This window comes from Hylobates moloch, unplaced genomic scaffold, assembly GCF_009828535.3.
Source record: "Hylobates moloch isolate HMO894 unplaced genomic scaffold, HMol_V3 SCAFFOLD_1, whole genome shotgun sequence".
Lineage (NCBI taxonomy): Eukaryota > Metazoa > Chordata > Mammalia > Primates > Hylobatidae > Hylobates > Hylobates moloch.
Genome location: NW_026652276.1, coordinates 138672223 through 138698621, shown reverse-complemented (window position 1 = coordinate 138698621; position 26399 = coordinate 138672223). Strand labels below are relative to the sequence as shown.

Here is a 26399-nt window from a genome sequence, read left to right as displayed (position 1 = left end):
TTCATACTGCTTTCCACAGGGGCTGAACTAATTTACATTCCTACCGACAGTGTGTAAGTGTTGCCTTTGCTCCATATCCTCACCAACCTCTGTTATATTTTGACTTTTTTTTTTGAGATGGAGTCTCACTCTGTTGCCCAGGCTGGAGTGCAGTAGCTTGATCTTGGCTCATTGCAACCTCTGCCTCCCGGGTTCAAGCAATTCTCCTGCCTCAGCCTCCTGAGTAGATGGGATTACAGGTGCCTGCCACCACGCCCGGCTGATTTTTGTAGTTTTAGTAGAGATGGGGTTTTGCCATGTTGGCCAGGCTGGTCTTGAACTCCTGACATCAGGTGATCCGCCTACCATGGCCTCCCAAAGGGCTGGGATTACAGGCGTGAGCCACTGCGCCTGGCCATATTTTGCCTTTTTTTCTTTTTTTTTTCTCCCTGAGACGGAGTTTCACTCTTGTTGCCCAGGCTGGAATGCAGTGGCGCCATCTCACTTCACTGCAACCTCTGCCTCCCAGGTTCAAGCAATTATCCTGCCCCAGCCTTCCAAGTAGCTGGGATTACAGGCGCCCACTACTACGCCTGGCTAATTTTTGTATTTTTAGTAGAGGCAGGGTTTCACCATGTTGGCCAGGCTGGTCTTGAACTCCTGACCTCGTGATCCTTCTGCTTCAGCCTCCCAAAGTGTTGGGATTACAGGCATGAACCATCGCACCCGGCCCATATTTTGACTTTTTCATAGTAGTCATTCTGACTTGCATGAGGTGGTATCTCGTTGTGGTTTTGATTTGCATTTCTCTGATGATTAGTGGTGATAAACATTTTTTCATATGTTTGTTGGCTGCTTGTATGTCATCTTTTGAGAAGTGTCTGTTCATGCCTTTGCCCACTTTTTAAGGAGGTTGGTTTTGCTTGTTGATTCAAGTTCCTCATAGATTCAGGATATTAGTCCTTTGTCGATGCACAGCTTGCAAATATTTTCTCCCATTCTGTAGGTTGTCGTTTTACTCTGTTGGAATTCCTTTTGCTGTGAAGAAGCTCTTCAGTTTAATTAAGTCCCAAATGTCAATTTTATTTTTGTTGTGTTTGCCTTTTGAGGTCTTACTATAAATTTTTTTGTCTAGGCCAGTGTCCAGAAGAGTTTTTCCTAGTTTTTCTTCTAGGATTTTTATAGTTTGAAGTCTGACATTTAAGTCTTTAGTTCATCTTGAGTGAATTTTGATATATAGTAAAAGGTAGGGGTTCAGTTTCATTCTTCTGCATATGGCTAGGCAGTTTTTCCAGCACCCTTTATTGAACAGGGTGTCCTTTCCCCGTTGTTTATTTTTGTTGACTTTGTGGAAGATCAGTTGGTTTTAGGTATATGGCTTTATTTCAGAGGTCTCTGTTCTTTTCCATTGGTCTTTGTGTCTATTTTTGTACCAGCACCATGATGTTTTGGTTACTATAGCCTTGTAGTATAGTTTGAAGTCAGGTAATGTGATGCCTCTGGCATTGTTATCTTTGCTTAGGTTTGCTTTGGCTATTTCTTTTAGTTCCATATGAATTTGAGAACAGATTTTGTGGATTCTGTGAAAAATGACGTTAGTAATTTGATAGAATTGCATTGAATGTATAGATTGCTTTGGGGGAGGACTCTATTATCTAACATGCTAACAAATCTAAAATTTTTCTTTTGATATTTTATTTAAAAATCTCATAGTTATTTAATTCCAAGTTAGAAGTCTGTAAGTCTTGCATGACAGTATGAATCCTATAATATGTAAGGGTGTAGGGAGTGGGAGGTTAATTAGAAAACTGCTGCTATCATGTGACAACTTAAAGCTACAGTTTAACGGAAAAATATATAATATTTCTACTTTTTATAAGCAATGTGGTGGCCTACACAGCTGACATATAAACTTTAGATTTGATGACAGACAGATTGCTTACTAGGATTGTAGCAGAAATTAATCTTTGTAGAAGCATAGAACCTTTTATAGTCTGTATAGAAATAGAAATGCTATAAAAGTACATGGATAAATGTATTTATGTTGAGGTACTTTTTTTTTTCTTTATGGGTTATTTTAAAAGAAATGCATAGAAGAGAAATTAAAATAAAAATACTTAGTTTGATGAGAAGGAAGGAAGTCCTGATGGATCTAGAAGGCCTGAAGTAGGATTGAGGTTCTGTTTCTGATTTCATTAATAACGTTTGAGGACTATGACATCTGTTTTCTTTGTTTACTGATTCTTAATTTACCTCCATCATTTCATAAATCTTTATATTAGCCCTGCCTTCTGGGATGGTTCTCGTTTTCCTTCTGTCACTTTCATAAGGTTGACTTTTATATCATTCCAACATTCCAAGGAAGCTTTCTTGAGTTTAAAAGGAAAGAAGAGAGAAAACAGTACAAGAGACCAAGTGAAACAGCATAGCTGTCCTCAAACTTTAAAAGCTTTTATTCTCCTGGTCATAGTTTTTATTTTCGTTAAGATGTGGTATTGGTGAAATCTGATTTTAAATGAATAAAATACTTTTCCAAATTTATCTCATTTTTGTGTTTCCTTTATTAAGGAGCACAGCTATGACTCAGCCCACATCTGTCTGCAGTTTTACCCTTTTACAAAATTATTATATACATACATATACGTATTTATATGTATACATACAGTACAAATAAATTAGTTCTTAAATTAGTTCTTCATTCTTGAAAGGATGAAGAAGATTTGAGAGAAAGGCCATGTTTAGAGATAACTAGGCAGGGTGGGGGCAAGAGAGAATGCTAAAGGAAAATTGAAGGCAGAAAGATAAATTATAGCTGTATGATGAAGTTCTTTTATAAACTATTTGGAACTTGGAATATTTATCTTATATTAGTATGCAAAAGTATTTGTAAGGAAAAGAATTTGTTTAAAGACTAGTTTGGAGATTGGTTCATTACTTTACATGTTCAGGGTCTAGGTGATGTGTTGGAAGGGGAAAGAGGCAAATGTGAGAGGCATCATAAAGAGTGAGCTGTGTTTAGTGAGTGCTGGAAACGACTTGAAGGTTAGCAGTGGAGTGACTCAATTCAGGGGTAAAGAGATTTTGAGAGTACCTAGCTGCTGTAAACCATATGCCAGAGGTGTTGATCTTGGCAAATGTGAAAATTATAAAATGTGATTCTTATGATTTTTCTAAAGGAAGGAATAAAGATATTACAAAGGATGCTTGAATATTTTGTTGAGTTCAGGAAACATTTTAGAGAAGATTGGTAAAGAAATGGCTTGTGAATATTTTTCCAGTGACTACACATTACTTGTATAAAACTTTTAAAAGTGCTCCCCCTCCCACCTTAAGTCAGCACTGCCCTGATTATCCATAGCACTGCCTTGGATTTGCCTCAGAGGTGGCCATAAGACGTATCTTCTCAGCCACTGAGTAGTTTGGTTTCAGGGAGGGCAGTATTAACACAGTGGCTCCGTTTTGGGGGGAACTGTATTTAATTCTTAATGTTTTAAGTGTTTTAAGGTAACATGAAAATAATAAAGGAAAATAATGAAAGTATTAATAATGAAAGTATTTTAGGCATAGAGATGTTTTTCTTGTAGCTTTAGTTATCTGAGATTTTAATTTTTTTGTTAATTTCTAGCTAGTTTCTCATTTAATTTTTAACTTTTTCTTTGATTCAGAGATTATGTAGAAAAGATACATTATAGTTACAAAGAAAATTTCGGGGAGCAGGAAGATATGTAGTGGGAATTCATTTTGATCTTGATATTAGAGAAAGCTGTCCATACTTCTCTATATTTTTAAAATGTTTTGATGTTTTCTGTGTGGCCAAGTACATCATTGAGTTCTGGAAATTGTGAATATAAGAGAAGCATATATATTTTCTTCTGTAGAGTGTAAAATCTGCATTTTTCTGACACATACATGGACATGTATATGTGTATATATATATGTATTAGAAAACATGCGTGTGTGGGGGTGTAATTCCCATAAATTGAATTTGGTTGTATTATTGAAATATTTTGTATCCTTTATTCTGTTTGGTCTACATAGTCTGACAAACTTGAAAAGTATTAAAGCCTCCCTACTGTGACTATAGTTTTATCAATTTTTTCTCATTTTTAAAGTCTCTTACTTGTTTTGGTAATATTTGCCTTGCAGCAGTATTTTCTGGTTTTATATATTTCATAACTATGTTGTTTGCACAGATATTTATGACTTATGTTCTTTTTGGATTGAATCTTTTTATGTTATAAAGTATTCATCTCTATCCCATGTAAGGCTTTTAGCCTTATATTCACTTTATCTGATTTTTTTTTATTATGCTTGTTGGTAACTGAAGGGTCTGAGATTGTAGCCTACTTGCCAGCCAGCAAGTTAGCCTGGCTACATTTTTTTGGATTCCCACAGAATATATGAGACTCCTTAATCAAAATCACGGAACTTTATTACTCATAGCAATAGCCAGAATATTAGCATTTTTTTGTATCAGTTCCGTAAGCCCCAAGAGGGCCAGGTGACATCTCCACACTCAGTGAGTTGCATTGAGGAAGAGGGAACCCCTGAGATTTGGGAAGCTAGATCTTGGGAAGTAGGCATGTCTGTTCTTTTCTCTGGAGTTGACATTGTCTCTATTTTCCAGGGCTATTTGCTCATACAAACATGTTTGAAAATATAGTCTAAAACCTGCAGAAACATGAGACACCCATGGAGAACTGTCTTCCCCAATTTTTTTATTTGCATTTGCTTGCTATCTTTGCTTCTTTATTATAAATAAATAAATTAATGAAATAATTAATTTTCTCTATTTTAAATTAATTTAAATTTTATTTTTGAATAGGTAATATGTTTGCATGTTTCCTATGCAAAGAAATACAAAGTATGCCCAGTGAAAACTCTCCCTCTCACCTGAATCACCTTAACAGAGGTAGCTAGTACTACCAGTTTCTTGTGATCTTCCAGAGATATTTAATGTATATGCAAAGATACATATATTCTTCCCACAGTACACTTTACACTGTGATACCCTGCTGTACACGATTCTGAACCCTTGTAATATATGCTAGCAGTTATTCCAGATGACCTTCATCATTCTTTACAATTGCCTTATATTTCATAGGTGGATAAACTGCAATATATTAACCAGTCTTATGTCCATAGATGGATATTTAAACTGTTCCGGGTATTTTATGTGTGTATGAGTATGTCTGTGGGTTGTAATCCTTGAAGCCTTCCTTATTAATCAGGGATTATGTACATTTCTATTTTTGGTAATTATTTGCCAGATTCCCGTCCAAAGATGCTGTGCCCATTTTTTTTTTTTTTCAACTTACTTTAAGTTTTGGGATACATGTGCAGAACACACAGGTTTGTTACATAGGTATGCATGTGCCATGATGGTTTGCTGCACCCATCAACCCTTCATCTATAGTAGGTATATCTCCTAATGCTATCCCTTCCCAAGCTCCCCCACCCCCCGACAGGCCCCGGTGTGTGATATTCCCCTCCCTGTGTCCATGTGTTCTCATTGTTCAACTCCCACTTATGAGTGAGAACATGTGGTGTTTGGTTTTCTGTTTCTATGTTAGGCCCCGGTGTGTGATATTCCCCTCCCTGTGTCCATGTGTTCTCATTGTTCAACTCCCACTTACGAGTGAGAACATGTGGTGTTTGGTTTTCTGTTCCTGTGTTAGTTTGCTGAGAATGATGGTTTCCAGCTTCATCCATGTCCCTGCAAAGGACATGAACTCATCCTTTTTTATGGCTCCATAGTATTCCATGGGTGTATATGTGCCACATTTTCTTTATCCAGTCTTTCATTGATGGCATTTGGGTTGGTTCCAAGTCTTTGCTATTGTGAACAGTGCTGCAATAAACATACCTGTGAATGTGTCTTTATAGTGGAATGATTTATACTCCTTTGGGTATATACCCAGTAATGGGATTGCTGTGTCAAATGGTATTTCTGGTTCTAAATCCTTGAGGAATTGCCATACTGTCTTCCACAGTGGTTGAACTAATTTACACTCCCACCAACAGTATAAAAGTGTTCCCATTTCTCCACATCCTCTCCAGTATTGTTTCCTGACATTTTAATGATCGCCATTCTAACTGATTGAGATGGTATTTCATTGTGGTTTTGATTTGCGTTTCTCTAATGACCAGTGATGATGAGCTTTCTTTCATATGTTTCTTGGCCACATAAATGTCTTCTTTTGAGAAGTGTCTGTTCATATCCTTTGCCCTCTTTTTGATGGGGTTGCTTGTTTTTTTCTTGTAAATTTAAGTCGTTTATAGATCTGGATATTGGCCCTTTGTCAGACGGATAGATTGCAAAAATTTTCTCCCATTCTATAGGTTGCCTGTTCGCTCTGATGATAGTTTCTTTTGCTGTGCAGAAGCTCTTTAGTTTAATTAGATCCCATTTGTCAATTTTGGCTTTTGTTGCCATTGCTTTTGGTGTTTTAGTCATGAAGTCTTTGCCCATGCCTATGTCCTGAATGGTATTGCCTAGATTTTCTTCTAGGGTTTTTATGGTTTTAGGTCTTACGTTTAAGTCTTTAATCCATCTTGAATTAATTTTTATATAAGGTGTAAGGAAGGGGTCCAGTTTCAGTTTTCTGCATATGGCTAGCCAGTTTTCTGCATATGGCTAGCCAGTTTTCCCAGCACCATTTATTAAATAGGGAATCCTTTCCCCATTTCTTGTTTTTGTCAGGTTTGTCAAAGATCAGATGGTTGTAGATGTGTGGTGTTATTTCTGAGGCCTTTGTTCTGTTCCATTGCTCTGTATATCTGTTTTGGTACCAGTATTATGCTGCTTTGGTTACTGTAGCCTCGTAGTACAGTTTGAAGTCAGGTAGCGTGATGCCTCCAGCTTTGTTGTTTTTGCTTATGATTGTCTTGGCTCCATGGGCTCTTTTTTAGTTCCATATGAAATTTAAAGTAGTTTTGTGTAATTCTGTGAAGAAAGTCATTGGTAGCTTGATGGGATAGCATTGAATCTATAAATTACTTTGGGCAGTATGGCCATTTTCACAATATTGATTCTTCCTACCATTGAGCATGGAATGTTTTTCCATTTGTTTGTGTCCTCTCTTATGTCCTTGAGCAGTGTTTGTAGTTCTTGAAGAGGTCCTTCACATCCCTTGTAAGTTGTATTCCTAGGTATTTTATTCTCTTTGTAGCAATTCTGAATGGGAGTTAACTCATGATTTGGCTCTTATTGGTGTATAGGAAAGCTTGTGATTTTTGCACATTGATTTTGTATCCTGAGACTTTGCTGAAGTTGCTTATCAGCTTAAGGAGATTTTGGGCTGAGACGATGGGGTTTCTAAATATACAATCATTTCATCTGCAAACAGAGACAATTTGACTTCCTCTCTCCCTGTTTGAATACCCTTTATTTCTTTCTCTTGCCTGATTGCCTTGGCCAGAACTTCCAATACTATGTTGAATAGGAGTGGTGAGAGAGAGCATCCTTGTCTTGTGCCGGTTTTCAGAGGGAATGCTTCCAGCTTTTGCCAATTCATTATGATATTGGCTGTGGATTTGTCATAAATAGTTCTTAGTATTTTGAGATACATTTCATCAATACCTAGTTTATTGAGAGTTTTCAGCATGAAGGGGTGTTGAATTTTATCAAAGTCCTTTCTGCCTCTATTGAGATAATCATGTGGTTTTTGTCATTGTTTCTGTTTATGTGTACATCTATTGATTTGTGTATGTTGAACCAGCCTTGCATCCCAGGGATGAAGCCGACTTGATGGTAGTGGATAAGCTTTTTGATGTGCTGCTGGATTCAGTTTGCCAGTATTTTATTGAGGATTTTTGCATTGATGTTCATCAGGGATATTGGCCTGAAATTTTCTTTTTTTGTTGTGTCTCTGTCAGGTTTTGGTATCAGGGTAATGCTGGCCTCATAAATCGAGTTAGGGGGGAGTCTTTCTTTTTCTATTGTTTGGAATAGTTTCAGAAAGAATGGTACCAGCTCCTCTTTGTACCTCTGGTAGAGTTTGGCTGTAAATCCATCTGGTCCTGGGCTTTTTTTGGTTGGTAGGCTATTAATTACTGCCTCAATTTCAGAACTTGTTATGGTCTATTCAGGGATTCTGCTTCTTCCTGGTTTAGTCTTGGGAGGGTGTATGTGTCGAGGAATTTATCCATTTCTTCTAGATTTTCTAGTTTATTTGCATAGAAGTGTTTGTAGTCTTCTCTGATGGTAATTTGTATTTCTGTGGGATCAGTGGTGATATCCCCTTTATCATTTTTTATTGTGTCAATTTGATGATTCTCTCTTTTCTTTGTCTGGCTAGGGGTCTACCTATTTTGTTAATCTTTTCAAAAAAACAGCTCTTGGATTCATTGATTTTTTTTGGAAGGGTTTTTTGTGTCTCTTACCTCCTTCAGTTCTGCTGTGAGTTTATTTATTTCTTGCCTTCTGCTAGCTTTTGAATTTGTTTGCTCTTGTTTCTCTAGTTCTTTTAATTTTGATGTTAGGGTGTTGATTTTTAGATCTTTCCTGCTTTCTCCTTTGGGCATTTTAGTGCTATAAATTTCACTCTAAACACTGCTTTCGCTGGGTCCCAGAGATTCCGGTACATTGTGTCTTTGTTCTCATTTGTTTCAAAGAACTTATTTATTTCTGCCTTAATTTTGTTATTTACCCAGTAGTCGTTCAGGAGCAGGTTGTTCAGCTTCCATGTAGTCGTGCTTAATCCTGAGTTCTAATTTGATTGCACTGTGGTCTGATAAACTGTTTGTTATGATTTCCGTTCTTTTGCATTTGCTGAGGAGTGTTTTACTTCCAATTATGTGGTCAGTTTTAGAATAGATGTGATGTGGTGCTAAGAAGAATGTATATTCTGTTGATTTGGGGTGGAGAATTCTGTTGTCTCTTCGGTCAGCTTGGTCCAGAGCTGAGTTCAAGTCCTGAATGTCCCTGTTAATTTTCTGTCTCGTTGATCTGTGTAATATGGACAGTGGGGCGTTAAAATCTCCCACTATTATTGTGTGGGAGTCTAAGTCTGTAGGTTTCTAAGAACTTACTTTATGAATCTGGGTGCTCCTGTATTGGGTGCATATATATTTAGGATAGTTAGCTCTTCTTGTTGCATCAGTTGTAAATGTGCTTCTTTGTCTTTTTTGATCTTTTGTTGGTTTAAAGTCTGTTTTATCAGAGATTAGGATTTCAACCCCTGCTTTTTTTTTTGCTTTCCATTTGCTTGGTAAATATTCCTCCATTTCTTTATTTTGAGCCTATGTGTGTCTTTGCATGTGAGATAGGTCTCCTGAATACAGCACGCTGATGGGTCTTGACTCTATCCAATTTGCCAGTCTGTGTCTTTTAATTGGGGCATTTAGCCCATTTACATTTAAAATTAATATTGTTATGCATGAGTTTGATCCTATCATTATGATGCTAGCTGGTTATTTTCCCTGTTAGTTGATGCAATTTCTTCATAGTGTCGATGGTGATTACAATTTTTTATGTTTTTGTAGTGGCTGGTACCGGTTTTTCCTTTCCATGTTTAGTGCTTCCTTCAGGAGCTCTTGTAAGACAGGCCTGGTGATGACAGAATCTCTCAGCATTTGCTTGTCTGTAAAGGATTGTATTTCTCCTTCATTTGTGAAGCATAGCTTGGCTGGATATGAAATTCTGGGTTGAAATTCTTTAAGAATGTTGAATATTGGCCCCCACTCTCTTCTGGCTTGTAGGGTTTCTGCAGAGATCCATTGTTAGTCTATCATTTTTCTGTTTTCTAATTCATTAATTTAGACTTTTGTTTATATTATTTATTGTGTTTTCCTTAGGTATGCGTTTTCTGAGTTTATTGTGTTGGGGGTATTAATTTTTCTTTCTTGTTTTTCAGTGTAAGTATGCAAGCCTGTGAATTTTTCTCTGAAGATGTTTTGGCGCTGTTTCAAAGGTTCCGATAAGTTGTGTTTTTTTGTTTTTTTGTTTTTTTTAGATGAGATACTTTGTATTTTGAGGGTGTCTTTTTTAACTCAAAAGTTATTTGAGAGTATCTTTAAATATCCAAGTGTAGAGGACTTTTTTCCCCCTGGTTTTGCTATTTGTTTCCAAGTTTTGCTACATTGTGATCAGAGGATGTTGTCTGTACTAGTTTTATATTTTCAAAATTTATTATTATTTTCTTTGTGGTTTAATGTAAGGTCACTTTTGGCAAATGTTTCATATTCATGTGTAATTTAAAAGGTCCTTTGGCAGGACAAAGCAGGAGGATCACTTGAGACCAGGAATTCAAGACCCGACCAGCCTGGGCAGCATAGTGAGACCGTATCTCTATTTAAAAAATAGAAAAGTCAGCCAGGTGTGGTGGTGCATGCCAATAGTCCCAGCTACTGGGGAGGCTGAGGTGGGAGGATCACTTGAGCCCAGGAGTTGGAGGCTGCAGTGAGCTATAATCGCACCACTGCACCTCAGCTTGGATGACAGAGCAAGACTCTGCCTCTGAAAGAACAAAAAGACATAGATAAAATTTAATGCCATTGCACTTCATCCTAGATGACAGAGTGAGACCCTGTCTCAAAAAAAGGTCTTTAATATTCATCTTTTTTTTTAATTCACGTGATCCTCTTGGACTAAGGTGAATTAAAGTGTACTACTACTCATGTTTCTGTTTTTCTCTATATTGCATATTTTTTTCCTTTACAAATGTTGCTGCTGTTATATGGGTATAAACATAACTGTTATAACTTGGGTGCAAACTGCATTTTTTAATATTATAAAAGCTCCTCTGTCTCCTTTAATGTTTATGCCTTATGTTCAACCTTGTCAATAGTAAGATTGTAATTCCTTCATTCTTTTAGTTTGTATTTGCCTGATAAGTTTTTTTTTCATTTTCATTTCCTGCATATTTTTTGTTTCATACATGCTTTTTGTATACAGTACAGGGTTAGATTTTGTTTGCAATCCAATCTAATTTTTGTTTTTTGTTTGTTTGTTTGTTTGTTCTTATTGGTTTAGCCCATTTATATTTCTTAATATGGTCAGTGCTAATTCTGTCATTATACTTTCTGGTTTCGTGACTTTTTAAAAATGTTTCACTGAGTGGCCAGCTTTTTTTTTTTTTTTTTTTTTTTTTTTTTAAATAGACCGAGTCTTGCTCTGTCACCCAGGCTGGAGTGCAGTGGTGTGATCTCGGCTCATTGCAACCTCTGCCTCCCAGGTTCAAGCGATTCCCCTGCCTCAGCCTCCCGAATAGCTGGAATTACAGGCGCCTGCCATCATATGCCCAGCTAATTTTTGTATTTTTAGTAGAGACGAGGTTTCACCATGTTGGCCAGGCTGGTCTCGAACTCCTGACCTCTGGTGATCTGCCTGCCTCGGCCTCCCAGAGTGCTGGGATTACAGGCGTGAGCCACTGCGCCCAGCCCCAGCTCTTGTTTTATTTTTTTTTTTTAATTAGAAATAACTCTGTTGTTTCTTTTAATTAGAAATAACTGTGGTGTTTCTAATTGTATTTCCTATAACTGTATTTCTGTGTTTAGTGATTACTTTTATAATATTATAGAATACCTCTTATTTTTAGATACTGTTTTTTTCTATGAGCAATAATGAAATTAGTGTATTTCCTATTTTTCTCCTTCCTTCCCGTGTTCTAATTTTAGTTGTTACATTACCTAATGTTTGCTTTTATACTATTAAGTTTTTTTATACTTCTCTTTGCTTTGTTAGCTTTAAATAATACTTTTTGACACCTAGTTATTTACATCATCTTCCCCCCATCCACCCTCACCTCTTTTAATTTTTACTAGGTATATACTTTATACATTATCTAATCAATGTTCCCACTTTTGTTTTAATCTTACCATTACCTAGATTCAGCTGCCACTGCTAATCCTTTTGCTCTAGGTTTTTCAGACATCTCTTGGCTAGCTGAAGTTCATCCTCATAGAAATCCTTTTGGATGGGCCCATGAGAAATAATTACCTAGATTTCTTGCATGTTTAACACAGACTGCTTATCTATGTGTCTTTTTGTTTTTTGAATAACAGTTTAACTGGGTATAAAATCTTTGGGTTATACCTTCTCTACTTGAGGGTATTTTAAGCATTCTTCTGGTCTTAAAAGTGTAATAATGTGTTTCTGTGGAGAAGTCTGAAACCACCTGATTTGTCCTCCTTTTAAAATTGACTTAGTCTTTTTTGCCAGAATGCCCAAAGAACTCTTTTTTATGACCAGTATAAACTAGGGTTGAAATTGTGTTGATTTTTTCTGGGTCAGTTTTTAGGACTCGGTGTGCTCTTTCAATATGTAGATCTAGATCTACTTTTATTTCTGTAATGTTTTCTTGAATATTATTTTTGACTACAGATAGGCGTTACTGCATTTCCTTTTCTTGTTCTCCGTAGAGAACATTTTTTCCCTCTAATTCTTAACTCTTCATTTTCTATTTATTTTTCTCATTTCTACCCCTTGATGTTCCTGTGATTTCTTCTAGTGCTTCTTCTAGTTTTACCTTCATTTTTGTAATAGCTTTTTTCCCCCCTCCCTTCAGGTTTCATCCTTATTTGTGATCTCATCTTTGTAGGTGCTTTTGGACAGTTGCTTCCTTATTTTCTTTAGTATTCATGGTAAATATGTTGATTTATTGAGGCTAGATAGTGGATATATAGTATTCTGTCATACCATTCAGAACATACACATTTGTATTTTAACTAGTAAATTTGGTGGTGTTCCTTCTCTTATTTTTTTATTATTTATTATTTACTTTGTTCTTCCTAGCCTTTTCTAGATCAAGTCGCTTTCCCTTTCCTCCAGATTAATTTAGAACTTCTACTATGCACCTTCTTGTTCTTTTAATGGTTACGTTACTTTAGTGTATATCATTAAACATGGTTATTTTATTCTGTCATAATGAGGGATTGTCTCTGAGTTCATTCCCTGATACACTTGTTCACTTCCCCCACCCTCCACTGCCTCTCTCAAGTCCTAGTTATTAGGAAATAATTTAGACTTTACATTAAGTTTTTACTGGCAGAATATTGCTTTTGTTTCAAAAACCCATAGTTACGTTACAGTTCCAGATACAGCATTATCTATTTAGATTTAATTTCGCTTATACATGTTTCTTGCTCTCTGCTGTTGTTTACACTCTTTATTTTTCTCTTACTGAGATCTTCATTCTTACTATAATTTTTGTTTGTTAGGACCTCTTCCATGAGTAATTTTCCCTGGAAAGTCTCAGTGGGTAGTATGGTTTCTGAGCTGTTAGATGCCCAAAATATTTTTTCATTTGCCTTTACATATGAATACTGTCTTGGGTGTATATAGGATTTTTAATTTGAGTGTTTTTTTTCTCCTTTAAGTCTAATTTTTTTTTTTTTTTTTTTTTTTTTTTTTTTTGTGGTGGCGTTTTGCTCTTGTTGCCCAGGCTGGAATGCAGTGGCAAGATCTTGGCTCACTGCAACTTCTGCCTCCTGGGTTCAAGCAATTCTCCTGCCTCAGTCTCCTGAGTAGCTAGGATTACAAGTGCCTGCCACCACGCCTGGCTCATTTTTGTACTTTTAGTAGAGACAGCGTTTCACCATGTTGGCCAGGCTGTTCTCCAACTCCTCAGGTGATCCGCCTGCCTCAGTCTCCCAAAGTGCTAGGATTACAGCATGAGCCACTGTGCCTGGCCAAAGTTATTCTACTTTTTAACTCGCAGTATTATAGTTAAGAAGTCTGGCTTTGTCTCATTTTTTTTTTTTATTTTAATAACCTGGTCTTTCCATTTGGAAGCTTACAACATAATTTCTATTTTTGAAAGCCAGAATTTTTTTTGTTTTTTCACCGTACTCCCATCTCCAATTAATCCTGCATCTATTTAAGTGTTTTTTCACCCTATTCCTATCTCTAATTCATCCTGCTTGAGACTTCATGAGCCCTTTCAGTCTAAAATCAAGTCTTCTTCAGCCTAGGGATTACTTACTTCTCGTATTTCTTTGATTATTTTTTGTTTGTTCCTTTTATTCTTCCTGTGACTCCTATAATTTTGATATTAGAGTTTTTAGATTTGTCTTCTGTCTTATGGTTTTATTAATGATTTTTGGTTTCTTTGGAGTTACATGATATTTATTCTAGACCACTGATTTGTTATTTTTAGTGACTTTTTCACTGCCTCTGAAATATTAAATTGAAAAATTACGGGTTTTTTCGTTCTAGGAATTTTTACTGCTAAAGTTGTCATCATTGTTGTCTCCTTCCTTCCTGTCTTCCCTCATTTATTCTGTCCCTATAGTAGGTGCCTATTTAAACTTTTTGGTGTGATTCCCCCTCATCCATTCCTGCATATACTTACATAGTTAATGATCTTTCTCAGTTATGTAATGTTACGAGTTATAGAATCTCTCATTACCTGTGTCGGTCATACTGTTATCTTTTTTCTGAAATAGAAAAAGATAGAATGAAAGTTATTTCTCTTTTGTGAGCCTGTTGGTCAGTAGCCTGTCACACGAAGACTTTTTGTTTGAATTTGGAAATTGTTCCTTGGAGCAGAGAGAGTTTTCATTTTCAGCCCACCTCTGGCTTCTTTCCAGTGCTTGTAGCCTGTCACACGAAGACTTTTTGTTTGAATTTGGAAATTGTTCCTTGGAGCAGAGAGAGTTTTCATTTTCAGCCCACCTCTGGCTTCTTTCCAGTGCTTTCAGTGTCAGTGAGAGCAGCCTTCCTCCCTGTTCTGTTAGATTCACTTAGGTACTGCTGACTGCTTGAGCAGTTTAAGGATCAGAGGACATTGACCAAGTCCAGTGAAAAGAAATAAACCTTTTTCCAAATCAATGTGTTTTTCACCCTTTCCTTAGAACAATTAAAAAGAAAAAAAAATCCGTGGTGGTACATGCTTGTAGTCTCAGCTACTCTGGAGGCTGAGGCAGGAGAATCGCTTGCGCCCGGGAGGCAGAGGCTGCAGTGAGCCGAGATTGTACCACTGCACTCCAGCCCAAGTGACAGAGCAAGACTCTGTCTCAAAAAAAAAAAAATAACTTCACACTTGCTGTTTCTTGATTTTCACATGGTTGTTACATTACCTGAGGTTTCAGATGAATCTAGATTTATATTCTCCAGGATCCAGCAATTAGTCACAGTTATTTTAGTAGTTTAGGAGCAAGGTAAAGGGGATCAAGAAAGAATAATTCTCAGTTGCTCATGTTGCATAAGTTCTAATTTAGCCAGAGCTGCTGGTTCTTAGATACTTGATTTTTCTAAATATGTTAGAATTTTATGTTTTGCCTTTGTATCTCAGGAATGGACATTTTAAATATTTTTCCTGTTCATACATACTTTTAATACTTCACCCCCATATACTAATAAACATGCAAGCATTTATTGGTAAACTTGGCATATTTATATATTCAGTACTTTCTGGTTGAGTGGCTGATACGAACTTCCTGTATAAAGAAGTCAATACACTTAAAAATTAAAAAAAAAAAAAAAAAAAAAAAAAGATGTGACTTCAGCTGAGTCACCAAAACCACAAGCAGTCAAAGTGCTCAAGTCAGTGGCATCAACAACCCATTGCTTTGGGGCATTTTCTCTGTTCATTGGCTCTTCACTTGTTGCTTGGTGTTTTCCTTAGTCTTCTGAGATCGGTTGCTTCATTAGTTGTTCAAAAAATATTTATTGAGCACTTACTATGTGCAAAACACTATGCTGCATGCTGGGATAAGCAAAATCTACAAGGTCCCCTGCCCTCATAGAATTTACCCAGTTTCTTTAATACAGAGGTGGCAAAGTATTGGCCACATCTGACTCACAGCCATGTTTTATTTTGCTTACACAGCATCAGAAATGTTTTTTGAGCATTCACAAATGAGAATATTCATCTGAATATATTTCCACCTGCTTTAAATGTATATCTGGCCATGGCATTCTACTCTTAAAAGCAGCTGCCCCTTTTTGATAGGACTGCATGTACCAGTTTGCTTCCATTCTCTAAAAATCCCTGAAACCAAGACCAAATTCAACAGGCATTTATTGTTACAATTGTACTATTCTTTTTTCTTATAAAGTAGTTAAGATGAGCTGCATCTTTAGGCATCTGAGTTTGTGACCCATGTATACTGATTATAGTCGGCTTGCTAATTATCTCCCAGCCTCTAGAAGAAGCAGAAGAGAAAAAGCCTTACTTATATACTTCACTTTTGACAAAAGCAGTAGTAGATATGCACATTGTAATACTACTACTCAAATTCATTCTAACAAAATATCGAATCCTGATTTATAAATCTAATGATAGTTCTGATGTAACATTAGATATTTATTGTTGCATGTTGTCATAGCTGTGTGAATTGGCATTTTCCAGCTTATTTCAATATTGCTGTAGTAAAATTTTGTTTACAATCAGCTAGCATTTAGTGCCTTTTACACATTTTCACATTCATTAGATTTATTTTTAATCATCAGTATTAAAGACCATGTGAGATGTAGGTATTATGACTTGCAATTTATTTTATGAAAGTGAGGCTCAAAGAGGTTTGTGACTTGTCCAAAGCTCAAGCCTATTCTTTTTCCATGAGACTGCCTTCATTTGCATTATCTTCTTAGATCTTCACAAGGATCCTAAGAGACAGGTCAAGCAGGTTTATCATTATTACCACTTAAGATTGCAGAAAACAAACTCAGACTCCCTTCTTGCGAATAATCACGTAGCTAGTGTTCAGAACATACCTGCTCTGTTCCAGGTATCTCGCTAGGCATTTGAGAGGTATTATTTATTTCTACCACTACCCTGTGAGGTAGGTACTATTATCCTGTTACATTCTAGAATAAATTGGAAGAGTTGGAATTTGAAACTAAACTGTAATTTTTTTTTTTAAAAATTGCTACGTATTACCCAGATTGCTGGACTCTTTTATTGCCACTATGAGCCTACATACATTAAAATTTAAACATTTGTCTAATTTTGAAAGTATACAGTAATAAGCTTGAAAATCAGACAAGGATATTAGCTTTGTTGTGTTTTTAGGACTGGCGCTTTTCTCTCCAAAGTGATTGAAGAGAAATGAACCTGAAATTTTACTTCAAAGTATACTTTATTCTATTTTGGTTTGTATTCAACAGTTGCATTTTTTTTTTTTGTTCATGTGGACAACTCATTTAGGAAAATATTTGTTTAGGTTTTAACAAATCAGTGTAATTGATTTTAAGTTTTAGTTTATTGTTGATTTGTGACAATGAGAGGGCATAGGAAAATTATCTTAGTTTGATTTGATGGTTGGGAAATAACTTGGTAATCTAATAATTTCCTAGACAACTTGTGTGACTACTTGTGGCTTGTCAGGTAAATACTTAATACTTACAAAATACTTAATCCCAAGTTAGCTTTTTAAGGTAAGTTAGGAGCAAAAAGGCCCAAGAAAGCTATGTCTAAGTGTGGAATTAGTGCTCCTTTTGTATATTGTAGCTTTTAGAGTTTGTGATTTGTGTTCCATTTTATTTTAGTTACATTTTCTTGGCGAATTCACCAAATTTCGATTTCCAGAATATTCCCAAGAATATAAACTTTTTAAAAAAGTCATCATCAAAAGAGTAACAAATTTTATTTCCTCCTAAAGAATTAGTCTTAATTTTGCATTAAGTTTCTAACAGTGCAGATGAAGGGTAGCTACATGTTTAACGATCAATTCTTAGTTACATTTAAACTTGAGAAGCATTGAAAAAGTAATTTTCAGTGGCTTCTAGGCAGAGAAGCCCAGATTAATAAACGTTATTCCCATATTTTTATTGATATATTTATCTTACAGTGAAAATGGCAACTTCCCTTTGTTAAATATCATTTCTAAGCCTATTTATATTTGAATACAGTAATAGCTCATGGATCTGTAATTGAAAGAATTAATGTTACGTTCTTTTATACCTATGAGAGATAACTTAATATCTGAAAGTATTTATTATTAAAACTTGTGAGCCCCAACTTTTTGTTCTTTGAGTAATTGCTTTTTACTAATGTTGTAAATTTTTTTAATTCTTGATTTTTCTAGGGATTATTTCACATTTCAGCTGCTTTTGTTTTCTACTGCTATCATTGAGGGTTCAAGAACAAAAAATAAGTCTTCAGGTAAAATGCCTGATCCATAATAGTGCTTGGCATTGTATTTTGCTGAAAAGATCATATACCTGTTTGGATGCTTGATCTGAAAATAAAGTTGTGATGATTATGAAATTTTCGCATGAAGTTTCCTTGGCTGCCTAACAAATTCAGTCTTATTTGTTGGTTTGGTTTTTTTTTTTTTAAGAATTTTGGCTGTTTGCTTTTTTTTTTTTTTCCATGTTGTCTTGATCTGCAATAACTATATGGATATGTGCTTGGACCTGCTAAGTATTTTAATTTTGCATATTTGGCTGCTTGAATTTTAAGTAATTTCTTTGGACAATGCGAATTTTAAGAGCTTGAGAAAGTGTAAGTGAAATATCAAGTAACAGAAGTTTGTAACTAGTTTATAAATGTATATGCATTACCTATTATATATTTTAAGGTTTCATATTTTACCAAAATTAAATTAAAAATTCAGTTTCTCAGTTGCACAGGCCACATTTGAAGTGCTGTTTTCAGGCCATATGTGGCTAGTGGTTACCATTGTGGACAGCACAGATAAAAGATGTTTTTTCATCACCATCCATAGTTCTATTGGACAGAGCTGTTTTAATTTGTGTAAGCAGTTAATTGTAAGGTCATTTCAGTTATTTTATCCAGAAGATAAAGCGTGTCACCAGTCTTGAGAGTACTTCCTCTAAATATGTAGCTTGAGTATTTAAGACTTAGTTGTTTAAAACAGTCCAGTTGCTTTGGTATTTATGCTGCTTTAAAGTGAAATTGTTTCTTGTAGCAGAATTCATGAAGTAGGAAAAATGCCAAGGACTTAGTCTAAATTTGAATCCTGACCTCAGGACTTACTAGTTTAGTAACTTCTGGTAAGTTACTTTACTTCTTTGAGCCTCGGTTTCCTTATGTGTAAAATGAAGGTAACAATAGTTACTTCATAGGATTAACATGTGACTTAAATATGTCAAAAGCACATTAAAAAGTGCATGTTTTTAATCCTTTTAAAATATAAAATGAAGCCAAAACATAAATTAATTAGACAGTGTCATATGCTTGGAGTTGTTCCCAGCCTGGCAGTTATAATAGGTGCCTAAGTTCCTGGTCTTCATGGAGTTATTTGATGACATTGTTTAAGTTTGAAACAAGTGGAATACCAAGATGGAGAGAAGAAATAGGAAGATGACTGACTTTGTTTTTGGAGAGGTGCATGAAGTACTATCTGATAATAACTAACATTTTGTATAGTGTTTTTTTTATAACTTATAAAGTTTTTTCACACAATTCTTTAAAATTTCATCTCTAATATTTTGAGTACCTTTAACAGAAGAATAAAAGGAAACTTGAGGTTGACGAACATTTTTGTTCGTGAGAATGGAAATTGATATTAAGTTTTCAACTTTAAATCTTAGGCTCTTTCTACTTAAACAAGCTATTCTTTGATAGCAGTCGCATTTGTGAGGCAGGCATATATTTCACAATCTCCAGGGATGGGACTCAGGTACATATAATTTTTTGGTATATGTTGAAAATGCACCCATTGAAGTGATTCTAGTGCCCACTTCTGGTTAAAACTCATAATCATTGCTCTTTTCCTGTCTTTTAACTTTTGTTTTCCTGTAATCAGTACATCTAAATTAATGCATAGATTACATGAATAAGACAAGGCATTAAACTGATAAGCAATGCGCTGATTTAACTTTCACTGCTCTAGATGTTGAGGTATGAGCAACAACACTTTTTAAAAAGCAACACGTTTAGTTCCCTGTTGACAGTCTCTTGTGTCTCCATTGATCATTGCTTGTGGAGGAGGAATCCAGACTAGCCAACTATGGTAGTTAAATCTGTGAGTGTTCCCTTCTCTGCTTCTTTAATATGAGTTTTGGCTAGTTAGTAGTCTACCACAAGATATTCCAGTTCTGAAGTGTTGACTCCTTAATCCCTGTGGGTGTTATCTTCATAAATGTTTTCAACTGATCTTTAGATTTTTAATCTTTTCCCAACTGTCTTGAAGATGCTTTAGTATCCTGGGTTTAGTGGTATTTCCAGGTCCTGTTTTTAAGTATGAATGTATCACATTACTAACAAGTCTTTCACAATTGTAAAACGTAGTTACCTATGTGAAGGCAAAAGCTCAAAACTTTCCTCTGAATGAAAGTGTCATTATAGGGGTGAGAGAGGGGACTACTCTAGCAAACCCCCAGGTAGGCAAAAATTAATCACATTCCACAGTGAATTTTCAAAACTGAAAATGTTTTTAAACATACAAAGACACATTCTAGTGGAAACAAGGCTTTAAAATGTGAAAATTAAGCATTTGCTATTTGAAGCTGTAATCATGAGGTTTTAAAGTCAGAGTGAACTATCTTCTAACTCAGAGTTGCTTATCAAAATGCAACTGATCAGTGGCTACAATATGTTAACATCAGCTTTTAATTTTCTGAGCAGAGATTATTTCACTAGAAGCTATTTTTGTGGATATTAGGCTGTTTCTGCACTGAAATCAGTGTGTTTGGGTGTTTTTGTATACAGGTATACTTTTCTTGAACAGAAAATACAATTCTGAAGTACAGTTCTGATTATTTTTTATTGCTAGGGTTTAAGGGAGCTTATTTTTTAAATGACTTTAACCCAGCATTCTGAATTACACTAAAAAGGTTGTTTAAACTTAGTACCTGCAAAGCATCTGAGGGATAAGTCTCGCCTCTGTCAATTTTAAAATAGCATTGTGTTCTTAAAATATGTATCATTCTGTTAATTATAGGCAGGTTGGATTTGTCTTTGTTGTACTATAAATTTTCTTATAAATAGGATAAAATGTAGACCTTTTAAAATATTCTCATCTCAAAGACTTTGAAGAGCTCTGAAAATGAGATGCGTCTAAAGTTGATGTTGCATCGTAGTTTAATGGAAGCGTTTTTTTTTTTACTTGGTAGTATATAAAGCTAATGGTGCATATTATGACCATTAATGTTTTTGGTTTGATAAAAAGTGGTGGTTGACTTTTTGAAGTTGGTTGTGAAACTTACACTCACATAATTCTTTGATAAGAATGGTATATCTTTGTGATGAAAAAATATGTAAGTGGTGAGAATATACCATATTACTTGGAATTATAGACCTTTACCAAGTTTTTTAAGTGTTTCCTTTAGATCCTTTTTCTTTTTGTTCTCCCTGCTATCAGTTAGATGCTTCACATTAAACTTGTTCCCTATCTGAATCTCCTGTTGAAAGATACTAGAACAATAAGAGAAAAATGGAGATCAAGAGAATGAGAAAAAGCATGGGGTGCAGGATGGGGTGGGAGTAGTGAGTAAGATTTCTAGGGCCAAGAGAAAAAAAAATGGGGAAAGGGAGGACACTTCGGGGAAGTGGTAATAACATTTTCCGTTTATCCAGCTTTGCTTGTCCAGAAATCTTTACCTGCTTAAGTTTCTGACTGTAGTATATTAGCTTGTGAGCTGCCCAGCAGTTAGCTCAAATCACTCCTAACATATGCAGTTCATTCAGCTGATATAAACCCTTGCTGAGGCCTTTGCTTATTCTGCAGAGGGTTCCCTGTTACCTCCTCCAGCATTCTGAGTAAATCATCTCCTGGTATCTTCTCTTACGTAGACCAAATAGAGTCTGTGTTCCTTCTTAATGTGCAGTCTCAAATGAATAATTAAAGGGAAGAACCACTTCTTATAGAATGAATTTTTCTGCAAGGTACTCTTACAGATAATGTACACAATTGAATTTGTTGGTTGGTTTTTATAGGAGGAATGGGCATATCAAACAAATACTTAACTTTAGAAAACTTCCCTGTCTTTCTGTTTCTTTCAGAATTTAGGTAGAGATTGATGCAGTCTTTACCGTTTAGCATATTTGATTTTTTATTTTGAAAAGCAGTAATTTGTTTATTTATAGTATAAATTCATATTGCACGTTCCTGCTTTAGCTTTCCATTCTGTAAACGAAGAACATATACTCTGGAGCAGTTTGTCCATGTTCTTCAGTAATGGCATGTTTTATTCTGCATTTAAAAAAGAGTCACAAAGTAAATCTGGCTTACATACTCTATTTTAAGCAAACTGCTTTTAAAAATTAAATTTTAGCATTAGAATATAATTTAAATTTTCAGTATAACACATGGATTGAGAGAACCTAAACATTTTTTCAAAAGGAACATTTGCATTATAAAGAGATTTACCCTTGAAGATTTTAAGCACACCATAGAGTTTTTTGTTTGTTTGTTTTTAAATACCCTGCAGATCCTTTTGGAAGCCACTCTAATTAATGCGTGGAGTAGGCTTGGTATTGTCATGGAAAAAGATTATGAAGAATTGCTGCATCCAATTCTGAAATCCTCAAATTTCCAAAAGTCTCTTTCAGAATCTACACAAAAGTTTTGATATTCCTTTGCATTTTCTTGAGTTAAGCAACTTTTTAAAAGTCCCACATTCGGGGTGATTTCTTGAACTTACCCAATTTTATTATTTTATAATTTTTAAAATTATAATAGTATTTTATTTTCATGTCTTTTTAGCCACATTACACTGTAAAATTCTTTGAACTATCTTGGTCACACTAAAGGAAAAGAAATTCACGGTACAAATAACTAGTTTATTGATAAAGTTATAGAGCAAAATCTGTGCAATTTGGGTGATTCTGTACTGTTTTTGCTTACTGTAATGCTTCAGTAAAATAGAAATGAAAACGCGAGACAATGGAAGTAAAGGTAAACATTATTCAGTCATTTATGAATAGTATTTCAAATACATGTGCTGAGTTTTATGTATTTCTGGCGAAAAGATATGCCAAGTAAGGTGGAATCACAACTTTTTATCAATTAGCATTTGCATAATTCTTTTTTCAATTTGATGGATAATTTTATTGTCCTGAATTCATTTTCTCTTTCTTCAGAGGATGTACTGAGTAAAGATGCTGGGGAATGTGCAATATGCCTTGAAGAATTGCAGCAGGGAGATACTATAGCACGACTGCCTTGTCTATGCATATATCATAAAGGGTAAGTTCACCAAGTTGGTATTAGAGTAAAAGATTATTCTCACAGTTTCAAACATTGTAATTAGGGCTGAAAAGGAATCTTCATTGAAACCACCCCCTCCCTGTCTCACACATACTTCTTAAAACTTAATGATCTTTTTTCTCTATTTGAACTAAGACTTGAACCCACATCTGTTTGTATCCAAAAGGCTACTATTTTTAAAGCATTTGATATGACCCAGCTGTTGTCCATAGCTTCCTAAATAAATTATCTCATGTAAGCCTTGTAACCATTGCATTTTACAATTGAGGAAATAAGCTAAGGGACAATATGGAATTTCCCCAAGGTTCCAAGGCTAGTAAATGGCAAAGTTGAGATTCCAGTAGATTTGGAATCTGCTTGACTCCAAAACCTGTCTGCTTTCTCATATGGTCTTCTTGCTTTTAGGTGATACAGGAAAAATTTGGGATTAAAAAAAAAAAAAAAGTTTAAGGTAACCATAAAAAGAAAACGATAACTTTTAACCTGATGAAAATACGGTACTTAAGTAAAGATGGGGTGGGGGAAAACTTAGCGAAAACAGAGGAAATAAAAGAAAATATGGAGACAAAAATATATCCAAATATATCAGTTATAATAAATACACATAGAACAAACCCACTGGTTGAAAAACAGATTGAAAGGTTGGGATAGGGAGTTGATAAACAACATGTTTAAACATAAGGATACATAACATTTGAAAGTAAAAGGATAGAAAACTATATCCAGGCAAATATTAACTAAAAGAAACTACAAAGCTAAACTAGTATTAGACAAAGCAAACTTTACAGCAAAAAACATTATTAGGGATAGAACTCCTATAGAATGACAAAAAGTATATAACATTCTTTTTTTTTTTTTTTTTTTTTGAGATGGAGTCTCGCTCTGTTGCCCAGGCTGGAGTGCAGTGGTGTGATCTCGGCTCACTGCAAGCTCCGCCTCCTGGGTTCACACCATTCTGCCTCAGCCTCCCAAGTAGCTGGGACTACAGGCGCCTGCCACCACACCTGGCTAATTTTTTATGTTTTTAGTAGAGACAGGGTTTCACCTTGTTAGCCAGGATGGTCTTGATCTCCTGACCTCGTGTTGCACCCACCTCAGCCTCCCAAAGTGCTGGGAATATCATTCTATTTTTATGTATCTAATAACATCTCAAAATATTTATAAAACCCTCAGACGAAACTGACAATGTCATTTATCATCATAATGGAACATTTCAGTACACCTTTCATTGAGTCAAGCCACATACACAAAAAATGAATCAAGACCTAGAAAAATAGAGCAGTGCAGTTAAGTTTGATCTAATTGATGTGTATATGTATTTGTATCTGTGCCCATCAATTAATTAGAGAATACATATTTTTCAACCACACATGAAGTATTATAGAAATTGATCATGTCCTAGACCATAAAGCAAATCGCAGCAAAGTGCAAAGAATTGGTACCGTATAGGATGCTGTACACTGACTACTATTAGATGTCACTAATAAAAAGATAAATAATCCTCATACATACTTTTGAGTAACTTGTGGGTCAAAGAAAAAATCATCATGGAATGCAGGAAATACTCAGAACTGAGTAACAGTGATGTTTTTGACAAGTACCTAGAGTGATCCTCACAAGGTTCATGTTACAGTAGAAAGAAAGGCTGAAAACCCAATAAGCCAAGTTTCTTACTTAAGAAATTAGAAAAGTAACAGCAGAATAAACACAAAGAAAATAGAAAAAAATAGTGAAGATCAGAGAAGAAAATAAATTTTAAAATGACACACTAGAGACCCATAAACCACCAGCTGGTTCAGAACAGGATTGTTCTGAAAAAATGAGGAATGTGAATTCAGACACAGAAGAAATTAAAAACAATGAGAAAAAACAGGCCTATACAGACAATGCAGCAATGAGTTTTACCAGATATCCAAAGAACACCATGCTGACAACCTTAGATTCTTCTAAAAAGTAGAAAAAGATGGAAGGTTCTCCCATTTATTTTATGAGAAAATTATAAACTTGATACAAACTCAGATAAGGACAGTACAGGAAAGAAAAGTAGAAAACAGTCTCATGAACATAGATTTAAAAGTCCAAAAACGTATCAACAAACCCAACTCAACAGTAAGTATCCTACAATATATATCTAAAATAATGCCTCATGACCAAGTTGCATTTATGCTAGGAATGCAAAGATACTGTAAGGTAGAAAATGTATTGATGTAATTTACTGCATTAACAAAGGAAAGAAGCATTAACTCAATAAATGTGAGAAAGCTTTCAGTAAAATTCTATCCTTGCATACTAATGATTTAAAAATAAAAGCTAACAATAAATATTGGATAAATTATTAAAATTCGTGAGAGTTAGCAGGGTTGCCAGATATGAGATCAACCTATGGAAATAAGTTGCATTCATATTGCAACAGGAAAAAAGGAAATATGTCTTAAACTATAACATTAATGTCAACAGAGACTAAAAGGACTATAAGGCATATTAGGATTAAATTTTATAAAAGATATGTAAGACTTTCCTTTAGATAAAATTTGAAAACTTTATTGAAAGATATAGGCAATCTGAAATTAATCTGGACATCTACCATATTGTGGATAGAAAGACTCAGTGTCATAATGGTGTCATTTTACCTCAGATTGATCTATATAGTTAATACTACCTTAGTCAAATCTCAACTAGTTAGTTCATGTAACTTGACAAGTTGCTGCCAAAACTGCATGGGGACCAACGAGTGAAGGGCCAAGAACAGTTAAGACACTCATGAAGAAGAACACCATGTTGGTGGGACTTGTCCTGTACAGATTTATTATAAGACCATATTAATTAAGACAGTATGGAAATGGCACAGGTGAGTCAGTAGAACGGAATGGAGTCCATAAACACTTGTGCCTTTCTGGAGAGACAGCATAGCATGGGAGTTAAGAGCATGGACTTTGAAGTCAAAGACACTCAGCGTTTGAATCCCAGCTCCTCCACTAATTCTGTGTGTGATCTTGGTCAAGTTAGTTTTTTTCTCTCTCAATTCATAAGATGAGGACAATAGAAACAACTTCATGGAGTATAAGGGTATAAACGAGTGCTGGCACATACATAATAGATGCTATGTAAATGTTGAATAAATGAAAAAAATTGATTTGCCAGAGATGAAATTACAGTATAGGAGAGAAAGAATGAACTATTCAATAAATGGTGCTGGGATCAATTGGTTATTGATGTGGAAAAACAGTTGAGTCTTTATCTTGCATTTGAAATAAAAGTCAATTCCAGGTTGACTAAATACCTGCCTCTGAGAACCAAAATCTAAAGTGGCGAGGAAAGAAAATAGTAGAAATGTTTTTGACCTCTTGGTAGGGAAT

At 35.1% G+C, this 26399-nt stretch overlaps 1 protein-coding gene across 1 annotated transcript in view; it reads left to right on the top strand.

Annotated features, from left to right (window-relative positions):
* Window positions 1-26399, top strand: part of ZNRF2 (zinc and ring finger 2) — a 93486-nt gene that overhangs the window by 53577 nt on the left and 13510 nt on the right. The window contains exon 3 of the mRNA XM_032758411.2: window positions 22917-23022. Within this exon, the coding sequence (XP_032614302.1) occupies window positions 22917-23022 (106 nt within the window). The remainder of the gene's footprint in view (window positions 1-22916; window positions 23023-26399) is intronic.